The 19458-nt window shown below is 37.1% G+C and overlaps 1 protein-coding gene across 2 annotated transcripts in view; it reads left to right on the top strand.

The window, feature by feature from the left end:
* Nucleotides 1–19458, top strand: part of VWA8 (von Willebrand factor A domain containing 8) — a 176841-nt gene that overhangs the window by 46800 nt on the left and 110583 nt on the right. For both annotated transcript variants that reach the window (XM_065678185.1, XM_065678186.1), the window contains exons 10-14: nucleotides 685–816; nucleotides 2071–2205; nucleotides 2286–2363; nucleotides 10550–10710; nucleotides 11851–11964. In XM_065678185.1, coding sequence (XP_065534257.1) covers nucleotides 685–816; nucleotides 2071–2205; nucleotides 2286–2363; nucleotides 10550–10710; nucleotides 11851–11964 — 620 coding nt within the window. The remainder of the gene's footprint in view (nucleotides 1–684; nucleotides 817–2070; nucleotides 2206–2285; nucleotides 2364–10549; nucleotides 10711–11850; nucleotides 11965–19458) is intronic.

The following is a 19458-nucleotide window of genomic DNA, read 5'->3' as shown; positions in this document are numbered from 1 at the left end:
AGTTAGTGGCTCTTTTTTGTGCATAACCCCCCCTGATTGACTTCCCCTTCACTAACAGAATAGACTTCATGCAGGGTATTTAAATGGTTTCCAGGCTTCCTATATACAGCATACAATAGACTATAATGCTTAAAAGAGGATTGGGAAGACAAATGTCCCCTTTTTTGTCCTTGATATACCCAGAACATGCTGAAAGCTTAATTCGTACAGGTTATCCTCAATTTTCATTGTATGATAAGGCTGTGGAGCTAAGTAAACATAATGTTTGATGGTTATTTTTATTGGTAGCCAGATGTTTAAATCTGCAATTGGTTATAATGACCTGCAGAGATAGGTGGTCTATTATTACACATGCTAAAGGCTATAATCTGTTTCTGTTACTATTTTGTTCTGTCAGGCTAAGACTTGGCAAAGTCACCATATGACATTTTCACTTTACGTCTGTCACTACAGTCAGAAAAAGTAGATGGTATACAATCTTTTCACTTTGGTTTTAAATGCAAAATGTATAGGCCAACATGAATGTGAACACGGGTATGTGAAGTGAAAGTTGAAGTAAAGTAAATGGATTTAGGACTTCACAAGCACTTGAATATACTTCTGGCCTTGTTTTCAGAAAGAGCAGTTTTAAAACCCAGAAAGCTGTATTTAATAACTAATTTTCTTCATCCCCTAATTCTACAGCGTTTTGAGCTTCAGGATTCAAAAAGCCACTTGCTTCCCCAAAGGATTGCCAAAGTAGAAAGTGCACATGGAAACAAACCCTTCAAGGCTGATGTAACTGTCCAGATTGGTGAAAAAGAAGTGACATTCCAGGTATGAATTTGTATCTTCATAAAACTATATATATTTTTAGATACTATTTTTTTTCATCTCATTGAGATTTTGATACACTTGACACAAAAACTCATTTGCACTGAATATATTTTGGTAGAATAACACATTTTTTAGATACTATGATATTTAATTATGGATATACAAGATTTTATTGCTAGATAAACTCATACTTTCGTACATGTGATTCATTAGTTTCTTGTGTTAAAAGAAATGCTAAAGAATGGATGGAAGAAAAGCCTCTAAATTTCCTTTTTTTTTAATTATATTAGAATAACAGAGTACTCCTGATGCTTTTGGTGCTGCTTTCCCTTTCTTGTTCTGATAAAAACAATAGTCTGTCTTTACACTACAAATAAAATCTAATGAGTGCTTGGTAATGTTCTGATAGAAGATGTTGGGAAAACAGAACACAAGTAATCACATCAACAGTGGTTAGAGTTTCTTCTGATGAAGTTTGTGAAGTGCTGAAAGGTGGTGGAATAAGGTCATATTCATGCAACATGCTGATCTGCAAATTTAATGTTGAATTTGGAGAGTCTAGAATTAGTAGGAGTCAGAGAGAGGTGAGGAGTATCCTCAGAGAGTTTGTACCATGACAAAGTGAAAAGGGGAGCAGCAGCAAATGGGAATTTGTCAGAAAAAGGTGGGTCTGTAGGGACCTGATTTAACTCTTTCTTGAGGAGTTTTTTAATTTTGTTTGATGTGTAGGTGATACTTTCTGAAAATAGGTCTGCAGTATGTCTCTTTGGGAACAAGAGGGCATAAAGAATTTGCAGATGAAACTGTTCCCAGACTAGAATGGGGTGTGGAAATAGAGCCTTAACGTGGAGTACGACTGAAACGCTGCAAAGTTCTGGTCAAAGTAACCCCTTCAGGATTTTACAATACGAATTGCTCTGTCTCTTCCATGTTTCTGTGATGAGCAGTTAATGTTGGTGATACTTATATTTTGTCTCTAGCAGGAACAGCCTCAAGTTCTTTGCAGTAATTCCATTTGTTCACATTTTGCTACTTTTTTATGAAAATGAGACAAAGGAAGTGTGAAGAAGGTTGTCTGCTAGAAATTGTGTGATTGAATATTTTTAAGTGAAAGATGTAAGTTTGATGGATGACAATCATCAGCAAAATACCACAGTAACTTTGGAGAAGTGTAACCCAGGCCACACAAAGCCTAGAGTTATCACAGTGTAGCTTATTTAGCATTTTGATTGTATTCTTTTTTTTTCCTTATAGGTTCCAGCTGGGACTGCGCTGTTAAAAAAACATCCTCGATCAGATACTTTTATAAAGACTTCCAGCCATGATAAACTGTTGGCAGAAATGATGCAATCCCATATGGTTAAAGATATGTGTTTAATTGGAGGAAAAGTAAGCATTGAAATTTCTTTTCTCCCGCTTTCCCCATGTTTCTTAGAATGTAATCTAATTCTTACTTTTTAACTTTTTAGGGCTGTGGCAAAACAGTTATTGCTAAGGAGTTTGCTGATATACTGGGATACAGCATAGAACCTATCATGCTGTACCAGGTAAGTAAACTATGCTTGAAATCTGATCTAAAATATAATACACTGGTGTTGATTCTTTCTGTATATTCTCTCCCTCAGTTATTTTAAAAACTGGAGCAGAGCTGTGTGTATATAATATATATACTTTTTAATCTATATAATATGGTTAAAAAAAGGTTAGCAAAGATTTCAAAGATAACAGTTTTCTGGTCATTATAGAACATTTTTTACTGTCTGTGTTAGAATGCTTCTCTAAAATATCTTCTCATTGCAGGCCAAAATACAGGGAATGCTGTGCAGCAATATAGTTAGTACAATGTTACCACATATAACATATCCCTGATACTGCTTTCCGTCAGTTTTATTGAATTTGTTGTGAATGTGTAAGAGAGGTTATCTAAATGTAAGGAGAATTATTTAACACAGTGGTCTTTCTCATAGCCACAGAGAACTGACAGCTCATTCTGTGATTTGGCATGACTGAGTGTCATAAAAGATACTTCATCTTTTGTGTCTTCTCCTTTCTGGATTTATTTTCCCCTTTTGAAATATGATTATTGCCTTTAGGTCAGAGTGGTGACCATTGTAATTCATGCATGTCGGATGCCTCCAGAAGACCTTTTGTTGTTCCATTTTCTTATTTATTTATTAATTTTCCCCATATGCTATTCATTCTTAAATGGAATTCTCCATAACTAGCACTATTTTTTTTTTTAATTGTAATGGAAGACAGTTTCTTTATTGTATTGAGGTTTTATTTTTGTGTGGAAGTTTTTTAACATTATTTCTCATGTTCCATAAGCTTAATCTTTTTTCTGTGTGTTTGTTTGGGTTTTTTTAATTGTTTCTTCTATCAAGATAACCTGATATCCTCTTACATATTTATTTTTTCTGATGCCTGACACATGGAATTTCTCTGCCTTTTTTAACCTTCCTGTGTATTCTGACAATTGCAGTTGCAGTGCAACTGTGTTGCAGTAGAGATTAGAAGATAAGGTTCCATGTTCAAAGTTGTTGCATTCTAGAAATATAAAATGAGGGTGGTGTTTAAATATAATATATGCGTATTGCATTCAATGAATATTAACTTTGTTATTCATAGGTGCTATAACAAACAGACAATAATCTTCCACCTGTTGCTAAACTATTTATGTTGTGTTTTAGTATAGATGTGGCTTTAAAGATGAATTTGGGGTGAAATGTGCACTAACTCTGAGACACGCACAAGCAGTTCACATAGTCATGGCAGTCGTGGGGTAAAATGGCAAGAAGGAGGAACTAGAGAAGTCATAAGGGTGTCCAAGGGCTATGAAGGTGGTGGCAAGAAGTTTGTTGTTGTTGCTGTATTTTTAATGAATTGGAAGATGAAATGTACAGTTATTGAAAAAGTAAGGGCAGAGTGAATGTTTTTACTGTAGAAAATGTAAAGTCTGTATTAAAAAGATTGACATAGGAGTAGTAGTAATGGTTCCAGGAGGGTTGGACATGCAGGATAATAAGGGAATTAAGGTTTTGGAGCTGTCAGTTGTCTTGGAGTGTGGTAAAAATGGCATAGTGGGGCTGCTGTACATTTGGGGGTTTTCCCTTTGATTTCATCCTGGCAGCACTTCAGGCTTTCTCACAGCACTGGGATATTTTTGGAAACTCCAAGCTCTGTCATGCTTAACAGCGGTCTCCCATAGCCAGTGGCCACTCAGAATTGTCAGTCTTAGATCTTGATGCATTTTAACCTCATGACATAAACTGAAAAATTACAAGATTAAAAAGCAGAATTACTTTGCTAGCTCTTCACAGTAGAGACCACATATGTAAGGTTTTCTCCATTACCCCAAGGAATGAAAACATTCTCAAATAAAATATGAAGTCCAGAGTCTCCCATGACCTTGTAAGTCAAAATATACCAAATATCAAAGGATTTACAGTTGTAAGTGATAATAGGCAATGCTGCAGAGGAACATTAGCATCAAATTTAATGCAGTATATTGGTCTGTTTCTTCCATACCTTTGCTACTTGAAATTTTTCACATGCAGCATGGACACCTTCAAAGGAAGAAATGGAAGTGGCAGCTGCTTTGGAAGTACAATGCCATGTGGGGAGAGACACTGACAGAAATGGGTGGTGGGGTTGAAGGGTTGAAACAGATAAAAAGTGAGGGAAAATAGGAAAAATAAATATTACTGACGCTGAAAAAAGAAAGACAATCCATTATATGTTTTCCTGCGCTGTTGAAAACCTTCCCAGACAGGATCCCACTGCTTTTCCTTCCCCCTGTATGGCTTCAGCTGATAAGGGCACAGACTCTGAAACTGTGTCTGCATAGATGGAAGTTGGACAGATGACTTGTGCCTTTTTCTTATGCTTTAAGGTGGCCAGGTGTGAGCGTATTTGGGTTCCAAAGCTACGTAGCCTCATCAATGTAATATTATGTTCGTAGTAATATACTTGGATTCCCAGCAGCACCTATTACCCTCTGTACAATGGCATATTAAGATAGGTGCGTAGTTTCTTAGCCAGAACTGAGTATCTCAGTTAGCCTGCATGCTTCTGTCTGCACTTATCACTGTAAACATAGTTTTGAATCATCCCAGGAAAGAGTTCTGCAACTTACCAAACCTGCTTTAGGACAGGCACACCCTAACCCTTGTTTTCTTACACACAATACAATATTGGGTACTCAACAGCAAAATTAGACAATTATTTGGTTAAAAACATGGCCACTGTTTTTCAGCATCCTGTATTTAATTAGTATGGCTTTGCTGAACAGGAGCAGAAGACTTCCTTTTTGGAAACGCGTAAAAAGAGCTGACAATGAAATTAGTTACTCAGTAAACACCTGAAGGGATCTGGAATTCCTATGTAAATAAAGCCTAGGCCAGGAGGGTGAAGTATTTCACACTGAAGTGAACCTTTCCTTTGGTTTCACCAGGGTTTGATCAAGTTCAGAGGGCAGAGGGGTTTTATAGGGAGGCTTTTTGGTGATATCAAGCAGTATCGCTAAGGCAAATGAATGACTGTTTGTGAGCTCATTGTTCACTATGAATTCCTGTGTAGACAAGTCTACGTAAGATCCACATGTGTATCGATATGTATAGATATTTCCTATGTACAGTGTCTTACATAATCTCAAATGTTTTACAGGAAGCAGTATATTAAACTCATTGAATGTAGGAGAGCTCTTTATCTTTGGGTAAATTTTAAGAATGTATTTATTTTTCTTAAAATATGAATAACACATCATAAGCTTTCTGTAGCAAACTAATGGGATAATTTGATGACACAATAAATGTTAAGTGTAGTAATTTACACAGTAATTCAGCAGTGAAAGCTATGAGAAGCTGGATAATGCTGTAAATTTAGCAGGTTTTTCTACTTTTTTCAACTAACTGCCATTTTGGTTTGGTTTGACGTGGTTTGATTTGGGTTTTTTTTGTTTGTTTGGTAGGGTTTTTTGTTTTTGTTTTGTTTTCAGAGACAGTATATTGTCCTAAATGCATTCCTAAAATTAAGGAGGTTTTTACGTGTCCTATGGCTAATTTTTATTTTTCAATAATTTCTGCAGCACAGCAATGAGCAGCGGCACTTCTCTTTGGAGTGAAGCAATAGCACTGTTTTTCTTCAGCCTCTGTGCAGAAATGAGTTCTTAGAATTTTTTATATATGTATGTCTATTATGTTTACTTTTAGTTTTAATATTTGCTTCATCATTCTTTCCATCTGAGGTTGATTTAAGGGCTTAAGTAGTTTGAAAAGGCATAGCTCTTTATACTGATTTCACAGAAAAAGCCTCTGAAAGCTTTTATGTTGTGAGGTGAGAATCAAATTTACCTAAACCAAGGGTTCTCAAAGCTTTTGAGCACATAGATCATCCCTTATACTAACAGTTGTCTCAGAGAACAATTCCTGTCTCATTTGTGATATCTGACATCATTATATGGATTTCTCATTATATGCAATTCCAGGCAAATTGCTGACAAAGGAAGCTCATCCAGATTAGGAAAGGTTTGTTTTTAAGTTGTCTCTTAATGCAGTTAAGCAACAGCAAATGAGAAGCAGCAGCCAGCTAGTTCTTTGTGCTAGCTAGGGCACTTTTGGTTTAAATTTTTAAAATAAAACATTTTCTTCCCCTGGAGTTTCACGGGAAAAACGAAATATTCAAAGTGATGTTACTACAGTTTTCCAGCAATTTGTTCCTTTTCTTCCCCAGCAAAAACAGTCTTCTAAGCACATCATTAGTGTTTGTGTATTGTGATGGTTTTGTTTCTAGGATTTTTTTCTGGTTTTTTTTTTTCTTTTTTTGCATGACCTCAGTTTAGTTTTTTGTACAAATTCCTTCCAGTTTTTTTTTTTTATTTAAGAAACACTAAAAAAATACAAGGCCAAATTGGCATGAAAGGCAAGAAACATAGATTATTCATCTCATAATTGCCAAGAACATGATTAGTAGTGTGAGCCATGAAAAATGGCTAGGTTGGAGGCTTGTATTACTGTAGCTGCTAAAAGGAGTGGAGCATGAGTTATGCTACTTGTTTTCTGTCCTAAACTCTTTTTTCTCCTATATAATCATACAATCATAGAATAGTTAGGGATGGAAAAGACCTTAAGATCCAACCCCCCTGCCATGGGCAGGGACACCTCACACTAAACCATCTCACCCAAGGCAATGTCCAACCTGGCTTTGAACACTGCCAGGGATGAAGCATTCAAAACCTCCCTGGGCAACCCATTCCAGTGCCTCACCACCCTTACAGTAAAGAACTTCCTCCTTATACCCAATCTAAACTTCCCCTGTTTAAGTTTTAACCCATTACCCTTTGTCCTATCACTACAATCTCTAATGAACAGTCCATCCCCAGCATCCCTATAGGCCCCCTTCAGATACTGGAAGGCGGCTATGAGGTCCCCACGCAGCCTTCTCTTCTCCAGGCTGAACAGCCCCAACTTCCTCAGCCTGTCTTCATACGGGAGGTGCTCCAGTCCCCTGATCATCCTCGTGGCCCTCCTCTGGACTTGTTCCAGCAGTTCCATGTCCTTTTTATGTCGAGGACACCAGAACTGCACACAATACTCCAGGTGAGGTCTCCCAAGAGCAGAGTAGAGGGGCAGGATCACCTCCTTCGACCTGCTGGTCACGCTCCTTTTGATGCAGCCCAGGATACGGTTGGCTTTCTGGGCTGCGAGCGCACACTGAAGCTGGCTCATGCTCATTTTCTCATCGACCAACACCCCCAAATCCTTCTCCGCAGGGCTGCTCTGAATCTCTTCTTTGCCCAGTCTGTAGCTGTGCCTGGGATTGCTCCGACCCAGGTGTAGGACCTTGCACTTGTCATGGTTGAACTTCATAAGGTTGGCATCAGCCCACCTCACAAGCGTGTCAGGGTCCCTCTGGATGGCATCCCTTCCCTCCAGCATATCAACCGGACCACACAGCTTGGTGTCATCGGCAAACTTGCTTAGGGCACTCTCAATCCCAGTGTCCATGTCAGCGACAAAGATTTTTGAAGAAGGCTTGTCCCAACAGTGATCCCTGAGGGACACCACTCGTTACCGGCCTCCAGCCTGACACTGAGCCATTGACCACAACTCTTTGTGTGCGGCCATCCAGCCAGTTCTTTACCCACCGAGTGGTCCACCTATCAAATTGATGTCTCTCCACTTTAGAGACAAGGATGTTGTGTGGGAGAGTGTTGAACACTTTGCACAAACCCAGATAGATGACATCAACTGCTTTACCCTTATTCATCAGTTCCATAGCCCCATCATAGAAGGCCGCCAGATTGGTCAGGCAGCATTTGCCCTTAGGGAAGCCGTGCTGGCTGTCACCAAGCACCTTGTTGTTTTTCATGTGCCTTAGCATGCCATCCAGGAGAATGTGCCTCAAGGTTTTACCAGGCACAGAGGTGAGACTGACTGGTTTGTAATTCCCTGGGTTTTCCTTTTTCCCCTTCTTGAAAATGGGGGTTATATTTCCCTTTTTCCATTGTCGGGAACTTCACCTGACTGCCATGATTTTTCAACTGTGATGGCCAGTGGCTTAGCAACTTCATTTGCCAGCTCCTTCAAGACCCACGGATGGATTTCATCAGGTCCCATGGACTTGTGCACGTTCAGGTTCTTAAGATGGGCTCGAACCAGATCCTCTCCTACAGTGGGCCCAAGGTCTTCATTCTCACAGTCCCTGCGGCTGCCTTCCAAGACTTGGGTGGTGCCGTCAGAGCCTTTCCCAGTGAAGACCGAGGCACAGAAGTCATTCAGAACCTCAGCCTTCTCCAAATCCATGGTAGCCAGTTCTCCTGAGAGCTTCCGGAGGGGGTCCACGTTGTCTCTGGTCTGTCTTTTACTTGCAATGTGCCTATAGAATCCCTTCCTGTTATCTTTCACATCCCTAGCCAAGTTTAATTCTAACTGGGCCTTAGCTTTCCTAACCTGGTCCCTAGCTTCCCAGATAAGATATTTTATAAAGTAAAAAATCTAATATAAAACACACAAAAAAGTTACAATGACTGTTACAAATCAAAGTAGGTATTTTGTTTCAAAAGGCAATATGTTGCCATTGCTATTGCTATTCCCAAAATAAAGGCAAAAAAATTTAGTGTTATACTCTCTTACCTCCCCTCAAAAGGGAGGGACTTTCAAGGTTACTCTAACACTATATGTATGTTACAATTTTCATTTTGTGTATTAAAAATTGGTTTAGAGTAAATAAATAGATGTAATAAATAAGACTAGCAAATAGATAAAATGAGTCCTTTATGCAAACTTTACATGTTATTAAATGATTCTTCTTCTTAATGCATCACTAAATTTATTCTCATTCAAACATTCAAATTACAATATAAACATTAATTTTATATTTCAGAAAGTATTTAGCAACAAAATACACTCCTGAGTTTATCTCCAGAAAATTAATGCATGGTTCTCAAATGGTTGTTGGAATTACAGATGGGCGTTCTACATAAGCATACTAGGCTCCCAATCAGTTCATACTGTATGTTGTTCCATTCCTCTGGAGGTAATTTATCAGAAGGTGTGTTAGTCAAATATTCAGTATACAGCATTTACTCTTTGCTGAATTAACACTTCTAATGCAAGTCCTAATAACACTTGCATTTTTCTCTGGCTTTGATAGGAATGTTGCATGTTCTGGGTTTAGTCAAATTCATTAATAAAATAGAAAAGAGCAAACACAGCAGTTAAAAGAGAAAAAAGAACAAAAAAAAAAAACAAAACCACAATAAGCTCAACCAAATCAAACAATAATCCTGGTTTTGTGGATTTAAATGTGGGACTTTAAATTATACAAATGTGGAAGCACTGAAGGAACCAGTCTTTGTCCTGTTATTTTAAGGCTTTTAAGGAAATGTAGAAAGAGGAAATGATTCAGGCTAGATGACGTAATGTCTTCTATTTTTATTCTTTAAAGTTCAGAGGGTTTATAGTTGTGAAGAGGACGTATACAAAAGCTACAGCTACAATAGAAAATACTTTTCTCATCTTCTCTCAGGTTAAGTTGTGTTCACAGCACAACCTGAGCAAGGAATTTCATCTTCCAGGTCACAAACCAGCTATTACGTCTTTGTTGATCTAGTGCTTACCTGTTAAAATGGAACATATAAAATGTGTGTGCTGAAGGATAATGTAGAGTTTGCCTTTGGCTTTGATTTATCCCTTAAGCATTATTTTGTGACATGCTGTATACTTTTGATATTTTGTGTGTTACTGGCTTCTTTCTTTCTCTTTTATTCTCTGATGCTTCCACTGCATTTTCCTGCTGAGAGTTGGGATATCATGCTGGTTTGTGTTCAAGATTAAAGGTGAAATCTTTCCTCTTTCAGGTGACTTCTACATAAAATAAATCACTCTAGTTTGTTCTAGGTGTAAATTGCTGCCCCCTTCTGTACACAAAGCTGTGTACAAGTTGTCGTGTGCTTGCATTATGTTTAAGGGCAGGGGGGATGGCTTTTGTTCTGGTTTCAAGGAGATGATATTGGCAGGTCTAGAACTTCCAAAGACTATTTAACGTAGTGTATGTGTAGATTTCTGTATGTATTTCTAATACTCTTTGGAAAAGCAATTGAAGATTTCCTGCTAATTTTCTTTGTGTGTATTCTCAGGAAAAACAGTATACAGTTTTTTAAGAAGAAAGCATGTACTTGTCAATGTAGAAAGTAGAGCATAAATATATTCATCCGATGAATTGCTACTTACAGGATATGACAGCTAGAGATTTGCTACAGCAAAGGTATACGCTTCCTAATGGAGACACTGCTTGGAGACCATCGCCACTTGTTACTGCTGCCCTGGAAGGAAAGCTTGTTATTCTTGATGGCATTCATCGAATTAACCCTGGCACTCTAGCTGTACTTCAAAGGTCAGGATATGAGCACGGATAAGTTGGCTGTGCATTATTTGTTCATTGAGCACATGCATGCTGAGAAATAAAGTTCCTTTTGGTGAATATGACTTTCCATAAGTTCAAGAACACTGTAAAGATCAATCTGAACATTGAAGTTTCATAAAATATGTGATGTTCAGTCTTTACTTACTTAAAAGCAGAATAAATTATTTCATGTTCTTTGTAAGTGCATAATACAGGAAATTTCAGCTCTTTGTAAATACTGACTGTAACTCTGAATTGAAGGAAGAGTTCAATTTTACTCTAAGCTTAGGAAATCTAAAAGTTAGAAGTATTTACACAATGATTTGAAAATGCAAGATGTCAGAAAATGTTTGAAATACTTTTCATTCGGCTTCTAAATAAAATACAGTCATTGCAGTTACATGTAAAAGCATACTTTATTTTGATTGCAAAGAACTTTTTCTAAACAGTAATTTATCCTTTATTGAATTATGAAATAAAATTTGCAGAATAGTAGTAATAATAGCAAGTACTATGTTAATAATAATCTATACTGTCAGGTCAATTTTTTTCTGCTATTTCATGTTCCTGCATCGTATACTGCAAACTTAAAAGACAGCACCAGCCTTCAGAGCAGGTTGTAGCAAAACCATTTTGTGCCTTCTCTTCTTATACATATACACAGAAGGTTAGAAGAGAGAATTATGCTTGCCTTGTTTTCCCTTTTTAATCAGTTTAGCTTTGCTTTCTGGTTTTCTTTGACACATGCATATATTATATCTAATCAACTTCTGCACAAAACAAGTAAGAGATGGGTCTGTATGTGGGGTAATCATTGCAGCCAACTGAAATACATTGCTTCAAGAAACAAATCAAAAGTATATTACTTGGTACAAGTATAACAAAATGGGCTGTTTCCTGCTATTTATGCACACTCTACTGGTAAGACAGAATTATTTTTTTTCTTCTTACCACATCTGACTATGTGCTGAAACTGTTTACTGATGCATATTATTTTACCTCCACACCTGGGTGCGTCTTAAATTTTCTTTTTACTATCACCCGTATAGGTTTTAAAAAAAAATTAGTTGATATATGCATATGTAAAAGTAATCAAAGGCTAGATAAAGCTTATTCTTTATTTTCAAACAGACTAATACATGACAGAGAACTGACCCTCTATGATGGCACCAGATTGTTAAGGGAAGATAGATACCAAAACTTAAAAGAAGAATTACAGATTTCTGAGGAGAAACTACAGGAAAGGTAAAGTGTCAGCTCTGACTATCGAATGCAAACAGAATTTCATCCTGTAAAAAGCTTGTTGTTTTTTCTTTTTTTTTTTTTTTTTTTTTTACTTTTTTTTACAAAAACATCATGCAAAATGCTTCTCTATTAAACTGGTACCTTCTAATCACTAAGAGAAACATCTTTTAAACATCAGTTTCCTCATGAACTTTCTTTCTTTCTGTGGCATAGGAAAATTATATCCTGTTTAGAGTGCTTGACCTGAAAGGAAAACATTCAGTATCCTTTAACAAAAGGAGTTAGACATTGAGGAGCAATTATAAGTACATAGAAACATACATGCAAAGGTATCTAATATTTAATTTTGGAATATTTTGTTACTACTATTAGAAAATAAAGCTAAATTGAAATGAAATAAAACTTGTTGTATTTGCCTCATTAGCTAGAAAGCTGGTATATAATTTACAACTAATATGGAGCAGGAAATCCTAAGGATGGGTTGGGACCCATTATGCTTGCTCTTTTTGTTTCTTCACTTCCACTTGTCTGCTAGAAACATTCCACAGATAGAAAAGCTTTCTAGTCCTTTGAAGCTATACTTGTTACATAGTCAAACACTGTTGACCAGTTGTAGTTAATGGGAGGGATATCATTGAGTGTGCATCAAAATAAATGCAACCTAATACTCAGTAATACACAAGGAACTAAACATACTGTGATTCTTCAATGGCTCTGATCTCTGAAAAAACATCCTATGATTCTGTGTCAGATACCTGTGCTCATATTTACACTGCAGGGTGTGCATATGCCCAGACTTTGAAAAGGCTTTATTGCTTATAGTAGGGATGCATTCATGATGTGCTACCCTGTTTCTCTCAGTTGTCTCACTGAATACAATTTTTTTCGTTGACCTTTGTAGTCACCCTTTAGGAAAGCTATTTTTCTTTCACTGTTTTTTTTTTTCTTTTTTTTTTTTTTTTAATTATTCTTTCTAGTTCCCTTTTGATCCAGAATACTGGATCAAAAAAACAGCAACACCAAAAATAAACCAAACACCACAACAAAGCAAACTTTTATTTTAGATCTTCCATGGCATTTATATTGATTTTTTTTTTTTTTTGTAGGTATGGTGTAATCTAAGCCTACATCTTGTACATAATTAGTTGAGGTCCACTGTGCTGAGAATCCTCTCTTCTCCTAGGTGAAATGTTCAATCAGGCCCTTGTTCAACTTTCTTCTGTATTGACATATTCAAAAGAAGCCAGCATAAAGCAATGTAAACTTGTATCCACTCCTTTGGTTTTGGCTATGGGCTGCTTTGGCATCAGTGAACCACTGCTCTGTATAGAGGGCACTGTTCTCGTCAGCCCTTAAGGACCTGAAGGTGTTCCAGGACCTCATCCTGACTTTGGTCCCTTACATGTTCTGAAAACATCACAACCTTTCACTGGCTCCCAGATGCAATGTCAATAGTTGCTCTTTGATTCCATGATTACATTCCTTGCTGCTCCTCGCCCTTCTCAGCAGCAGCTACTGCAAACTTCAGTACTGTTGCAAAAGATCGCCTTGTGGAGATTTTATATAGAGTATGTTGTACTTTTAATTTATTAGCCATTATCTGGGCAAGTTCTTACTTCTGAATCATGACTGGAAGATGCTTTCCATATTGATGAGATATGTTGTCTCTTTTTTAATGTGTGTCAATGGCTGTGGCTAGTGGTCTTAGATATATTTCTGTTAGAGAAAGATGAATAGAGAGCTTTCTTGATTTACTGCATTTGACTAAAGTAATTTCAATACAGGTGCTCTTTGCCAGTACTGCAGAATGTATGCTGTTATTCCCAGCTCTGCTGGAACTGAATCTGGGATGTTTGATGAGTGACACATTAAGACTACTGTTAATTTTCCAGCAAGGAAGTTCCCTGTGGAAAGCGGTTTCAAGTTTTGAATCAGGATATTATTAGGACTTTCCTAAACCCCACTCATTCAGCCTTAATTCTTTTTTATATGTTGAGAATCAATATGGTACATAGAATACATATAAAATGTTACTTTTGTAGCTTAATTTTATTATTAACATTTTTATTATCTATCTGATGTCATGTACTAATGTGGTTCTAATGAGAAACTGAGGAAGAGTTAAAAACGTACCAAGAGGCATGTTAATGATTCAGTGGAAGTGCATGACAGAGTTTTAAATGTCTAAGCAGTTAGGCAGGACTTAAATGATGTACCTGAAAATAGTCATAAACAGAGGAGATACAAGATAAAGAGTAAAATATTTCTGGAGGAGCAGAATTTGAAAGAAAAGGGCCAAAAGCTTTATTAGGAAATTATTAAATTAGGAGGGCAAGGCCATCTTCAGGATTTCAGGAGAAGTGGTAGCTGCAGACTGGAAAGCAGCTGTGGTAGAGAAGATCTGACACCTTACTGTCATGTCAGAGAAACCAAGAACATGATAGTACATAATTCTCTCCACCCTGCATTCAGGTCAGCTTAGCTGTGCATGAGTGTTCTTGATTGTAGAGAATATTTGTAGTATAGTTTGCAGTTTCTGTCTTTTGTGCTGCTTCTAAGCATTCATAAATACAAAATAACTCACTGTTACTCTGTTTCCTTGATTTAAGACTCGCTAACACTGTTGTCAGATGCTGTTGAAAGTTACATAAATACAAATATGTCTTTCATAATGGAAAAGAACAACTGGTCATGCTTTTTACTAGACTGCTTGGACTTAGTTCTTTGTGAATGGAACTGAAAAACAGAATTTCCATTTAAATCTGTGATAGAGAAAAGGAGTACAGTTCCTAAGCAATGCGCCAAAACTTCTGTAAACATTATTTTTAGTCTCTGTCTGTAAAAGGATTTGACACACCTAAAGATTTTTCCAGTTTCTAAGAGGAGAAAAAGTTTGAGATACTGGAGAAGTTTTGAAGATAACGTAGAAGTTTTAGGGGATCCCTTCTTTAGACAAGCAAAGCACATTTTGTGCTAAGCTTTCATGCTGTTATATGAAAATATTTGATAGTAAAAAGAAAAAAAGCTTATGCTTCAATAATCGTAATACTTGCATGTGTAGTAAAATAGTAGAATACTGCACAATCCAACCCTTTATTTCCAACCCTGATAACAAGTCAAGAGTTTTTAAATAAAGGGATGGTACTTCAGCTCATACTATGAAATAAAGACATCATGTGTCTTTTATATGAATGTATTATAGTAGAGAATGTAAACGTTCTTAAACCTTGGCAGTGTTGTGAGCAGTGCTGGACAAAGAGGTTTGGTTTTCAGATGGCTTTTAAGTTTTGTAAGTTAGAACACTATTATTCATAAATTATACTTTTGGGCAACATAATTTAGAAGTTGTATTACCTTTGTAAGAGCTATTGAAATAGATTATGTTAGTAATTGTCACTGAGTTATATGTTTGTTGTTCATTATTCACTATTATTTCTACATCTATTGGGTCTACTAGCATTTTTCTGAGAAGGGCTTCAGACCGGCAGGTGCAATAGTTCTGTCTGACAAATGCAAGCAGTATGTTTGCCTTTGTGAAATTTTGGGGTACTCCTTAGCCTGATGAAAGTGTTTAAGTTACAGGTAACTAGGAGTCAGCACAGAGTACTTTTTCTTCTTTCTTTTGCCACTTTGGCTATGGAGTTAAGTTAGCAAACTGTCACAGTAAAATGACATTCACTCATTTGAGGAAAGGAAATATTTTTGTTTATGAGTTTGCCAAGAAGAAAAAATAAAAAGCTGCCCTTGAGGAAGTGACAGATGGTTCTTAAAGATCGTCTACATAGAAGGAGATTATAGCTGCTGATTCCTTATTTATTTAATGATTGTATGATTCATTTTCCTGAACAGGTTCACAGATTAAGAGAAAATGCATTCAATTATTGTGCATATCCAAGATTTCTGCCTAGAAGTTCTGCAGTAATCATCCTTTACTTTACTGAGACAGATACTGTAAAGATAGAACACTGGCTTTACAGGACAAGCAGTGAAGTCTTGGTTTGTCTTATGATGCAGTATTTTAACCTATTTAGATGGATATCCCCCCAACACACACACATGCACACTGATGGCAAGGCCGCAGCAGTGTGGTGAGCAGAAAGGCAGCTAGTACAGGAAAATGTGGAAGTAGGTATATAATAGGATTGTTCAAAAGCTAAGAAATCACTCATAATGCATGGGTGGTTTTAGTGCCAGCCAGACAGGGGATTATTTTCCATGCGATTAGTTTGAAAGGGAAAACGCAGTAGATGAGACAAATACAGAATGTGGCAGGGAGTGAATTTAGCAAGCAATGCAAGTTTTTAATTCCTTACGTTTTCTATCTTTTACTTAATTTTTTGTTTTGGTGTTAGGGTTTGTTTTGGATTTTTTTTTTCCAGTTTAGTGAATTTTTAGATTATCTGTGTATTTTAGATGGTGTTGAAATTTAAGAAAAACTGCAAGAAAACAAAAATAGATCATTGCAGCCCCAGTATTAAAACAATTCCCAACTCATAAAATTTGATAGAAAATGAGATCTATTAAATCATGTTATAGGAAGAGAGGGCCAAAATTAGTTTTGCAGGCTGGCATCAGGAATGCTGTTCTGTTTGGGTTTTTGTTTGGGTTTTTTTTTTTAACCTTAGGAGAAACTTCAATTGCTCAGACCATCTATCAACAATGAGCAAATCTTTCCTTAAATCACCCTGCACAATCTGTGTTCTGAACCTCCTCTCAAGAGCAGTGGTGGTAATCCTTGGTTTGAATTGAACATTGATGTCAAAAGAACGATGTGCATATTATTAAGAGGGCTCTGCTACCTGTGTTGTCAGTAAACATTTAATAGAGAAGGATAGAGACTGTTTGTATTAATCAACTATCACCAAATCTTCCCACTGTGTTTGAGGTTCATTTATTTAAAAGGTGTCATGTTTTTTTACAAGATACAATTAACTTCATTTTCCTCTGCAAGAACACAAGATGTCAAGGAGTTATTTCTCACAAAATATAGCTTCATATAGGAGCTCCATATTATATTCCTTCAGAGGCTTGATCTATAATACTGTGAAACAACCTTAAGCTCTTCAGATGTGCTAATGGAAACTGGGAACTTTCAGAGCGTTGCATGATTGGGTTATTTATGGTATTTAATAATACACTTAGCTTGACATTTGCATCACTGTAAACATCAGTCCAAACAATAGTCTTTTGAAGTAGCCAAATAGTTTTACTCATGTTTGCAAACTGGAAACCTGCAGCAGTGATGGTGTGATATGTCCAAATCTAGAGAGGACGTCAGTGACTTTAATAGATATCAGCAAGTCAGCTTGCCCTGGCTGCATTTCCTGTCCTCCCACTTTTCCCTCTCTGGTTGTCCTCACCATGCCCTTTGAGTTAGACAGTGACACGAAGGTACAAGAGAAACGTCTTCGCTCTACTAGGGAAAGCTGACTGCTCCTTGTGTTCCCTTATGGTATTACAGAAGGACCAGAATTTCTTTGTTTGAATTTGGTGGATTTCTGCGGGAGTGTTCTTTTCCTTCTCAGCAGATGGGGGATTGGTAGTAAGTGGGGAGTCTGGAAGTATGTGTATTTATCTTTATGTCTAAGAGAGTTTTCTTCTCTAATAAGGTTGGATGATGTTCCCTGACCTTCTTTTATGCTTAGTGACAGTGGCATTCCCATTGGATCCTCTTTCATGTGATGTTTTCAGACATCTATTTCTATTTTTATCAATCAGGGAGTAGCTTCTAGGCTTATGACTTTCAGCTGAGAATAACTCATACCACCCCCTGGGTTTGCTTTGATACAACAGACTGCTGTAATCACTCTTGTATCGCAGGTTTATTGTTGTGACTAACAGATAAGCCAACTATGAGTAGATTTGCTGATTTATGTTTAATGGTCATAGTCTGTTTTCTGATTCCTTTGCTCATGCCATCATTTCCCCCCTCAGTTTAACCAGGAGGAATACTTGCCTCCAAGTGTTCTGATTTTAGATATAGTAATTTAAATTACATAACAGGCATATCTAGAAATATAAGCTGTCTAATTAAATTGCACTATTTCCAAATTAACATCTCCTATTTTAGTAAGAGTACTGTGAAATTAATTGTTGAAAACAAGCCATCCTTGCACAGTTTGACTGACTTTTGTATCTGACGTCTAACTCTCTACTGTTTCTAAAGATCATGCAATTGTGCTGATTAATGAGTACCACTGAATTCCCAGTCCAAAGAGGTGGTAATATTACATAGATGAGGGAGACAAAATATGTGAAGAAGGCAAAGATAGATACTGAAAACCAAGACAATGGTCTTCTGCTGTGCCAACACACACATCTAAGATTTGTGTATTTAAGTGTGTGTTGCTGACAGTAAGATCCCATTATCTTCAGTGGATTCAAATAGGCAGGTGTCTAGGAGACTGTTAGTCACTAAATCCTGCAGCATGAACTAGGGGACACTGACTGAAGCTAGCAGATCAGTTCCGTAAAGACATAAAAAATAATGAAAGTACCTTTTACAGCTATGAACGGTGTATGTGTTGCCACAGGAAGTTGTGGAGGCAGAGGATGAAGAACTTCATAAAGGGATTAGACAAACTTGTGGCTAAATGGACATTAAAGCAATAGAGATCTACCCTCCAGTGTCTGTGAAGATATGACTGTGGGTGCTAGGAAAGTATGAGGGGAACAGAATACTGGTAGTGGCTAGGCTGATGTGCTTTCCCCACAGAGTATCTCTAGTTGTTGTAATAAGAGACAGAAAGTAATGAGTTGGGTAGATTGAAGGACCCAGCCGGGCATTTCTGAAGTTCTTTTAAGTATTAATCTGCTGTTGGAGCCATCTGTTTCCTCATGTGGAGTCTAAAACGAGGCAAGGGTGGAGTGACTGGTTTGAACTTTGAAGTATAATTTTCAGGAATTTTATGAAGTCGGGGGTGTATTAATCCCATCCCAGGCGTCTAGGTGATTTTTCCAAGGGCCGCAAAGAGCATCAGTAAGGGAAATGTTCCTAAGCTGTTAATAAACCCATCTCTTCATGATGGCCAATATCTATGTCATCCTTTCTGTCAGCCTAATCGAGTAAAAGAAGTTACTCATTACTGCAGCTCTAGTAGATCTTGTTCCATCCCTGATTTGCCTGTGAGACACCCTGCTTTAGGTAAAGCACTTGTAAAAGTCCATCAGATGAGTGAGAGGCGCCCATTTCAGACACACAGCCCAGTAGACTGTAGCTTAGTTGCTGGTATTTGTTCCCCTTGAGGTATGCAGATGCTGTTGCAGATGAGCAGACTTGGGTACCCTTCTGAGCATAAAACCCCTGTAAATTTATAAAATTTCAGGTCACTTATGCAGTCTTTGTCTTTTTTAAAAGATAAAGTTACATTGCAAATTATCTGAATACACTGTGGTATGATTCAGTACAATGATTTAATTCCTTTTTTCACCTGTTGTAAAAACTGAATTTGCTATTCACTGCTTAAGAGAGGTATTGGATTTACATAAACTCTT

The sequence above is a fragment of the Lathamus discolor genome, chromosome 4 (genome assembly GCF_037157495.1).
Source record: "Lathamus discolor isolate bLatDis1 chromosome 4, bLatDis1.hap1, whole genome shotgun sequence".
Taxonomy (NCBI): domain Eukaryota; kingdom Metazoa; phylum Chordata; class Aves; order Psittaciformes; family Psittacidae; genus Lathamus; species Lathamus discolor.
Note: the sequence above shows the minus strand (reverse complement) of the source record. Positions and strands in the feature narration are given on the sequence as shown.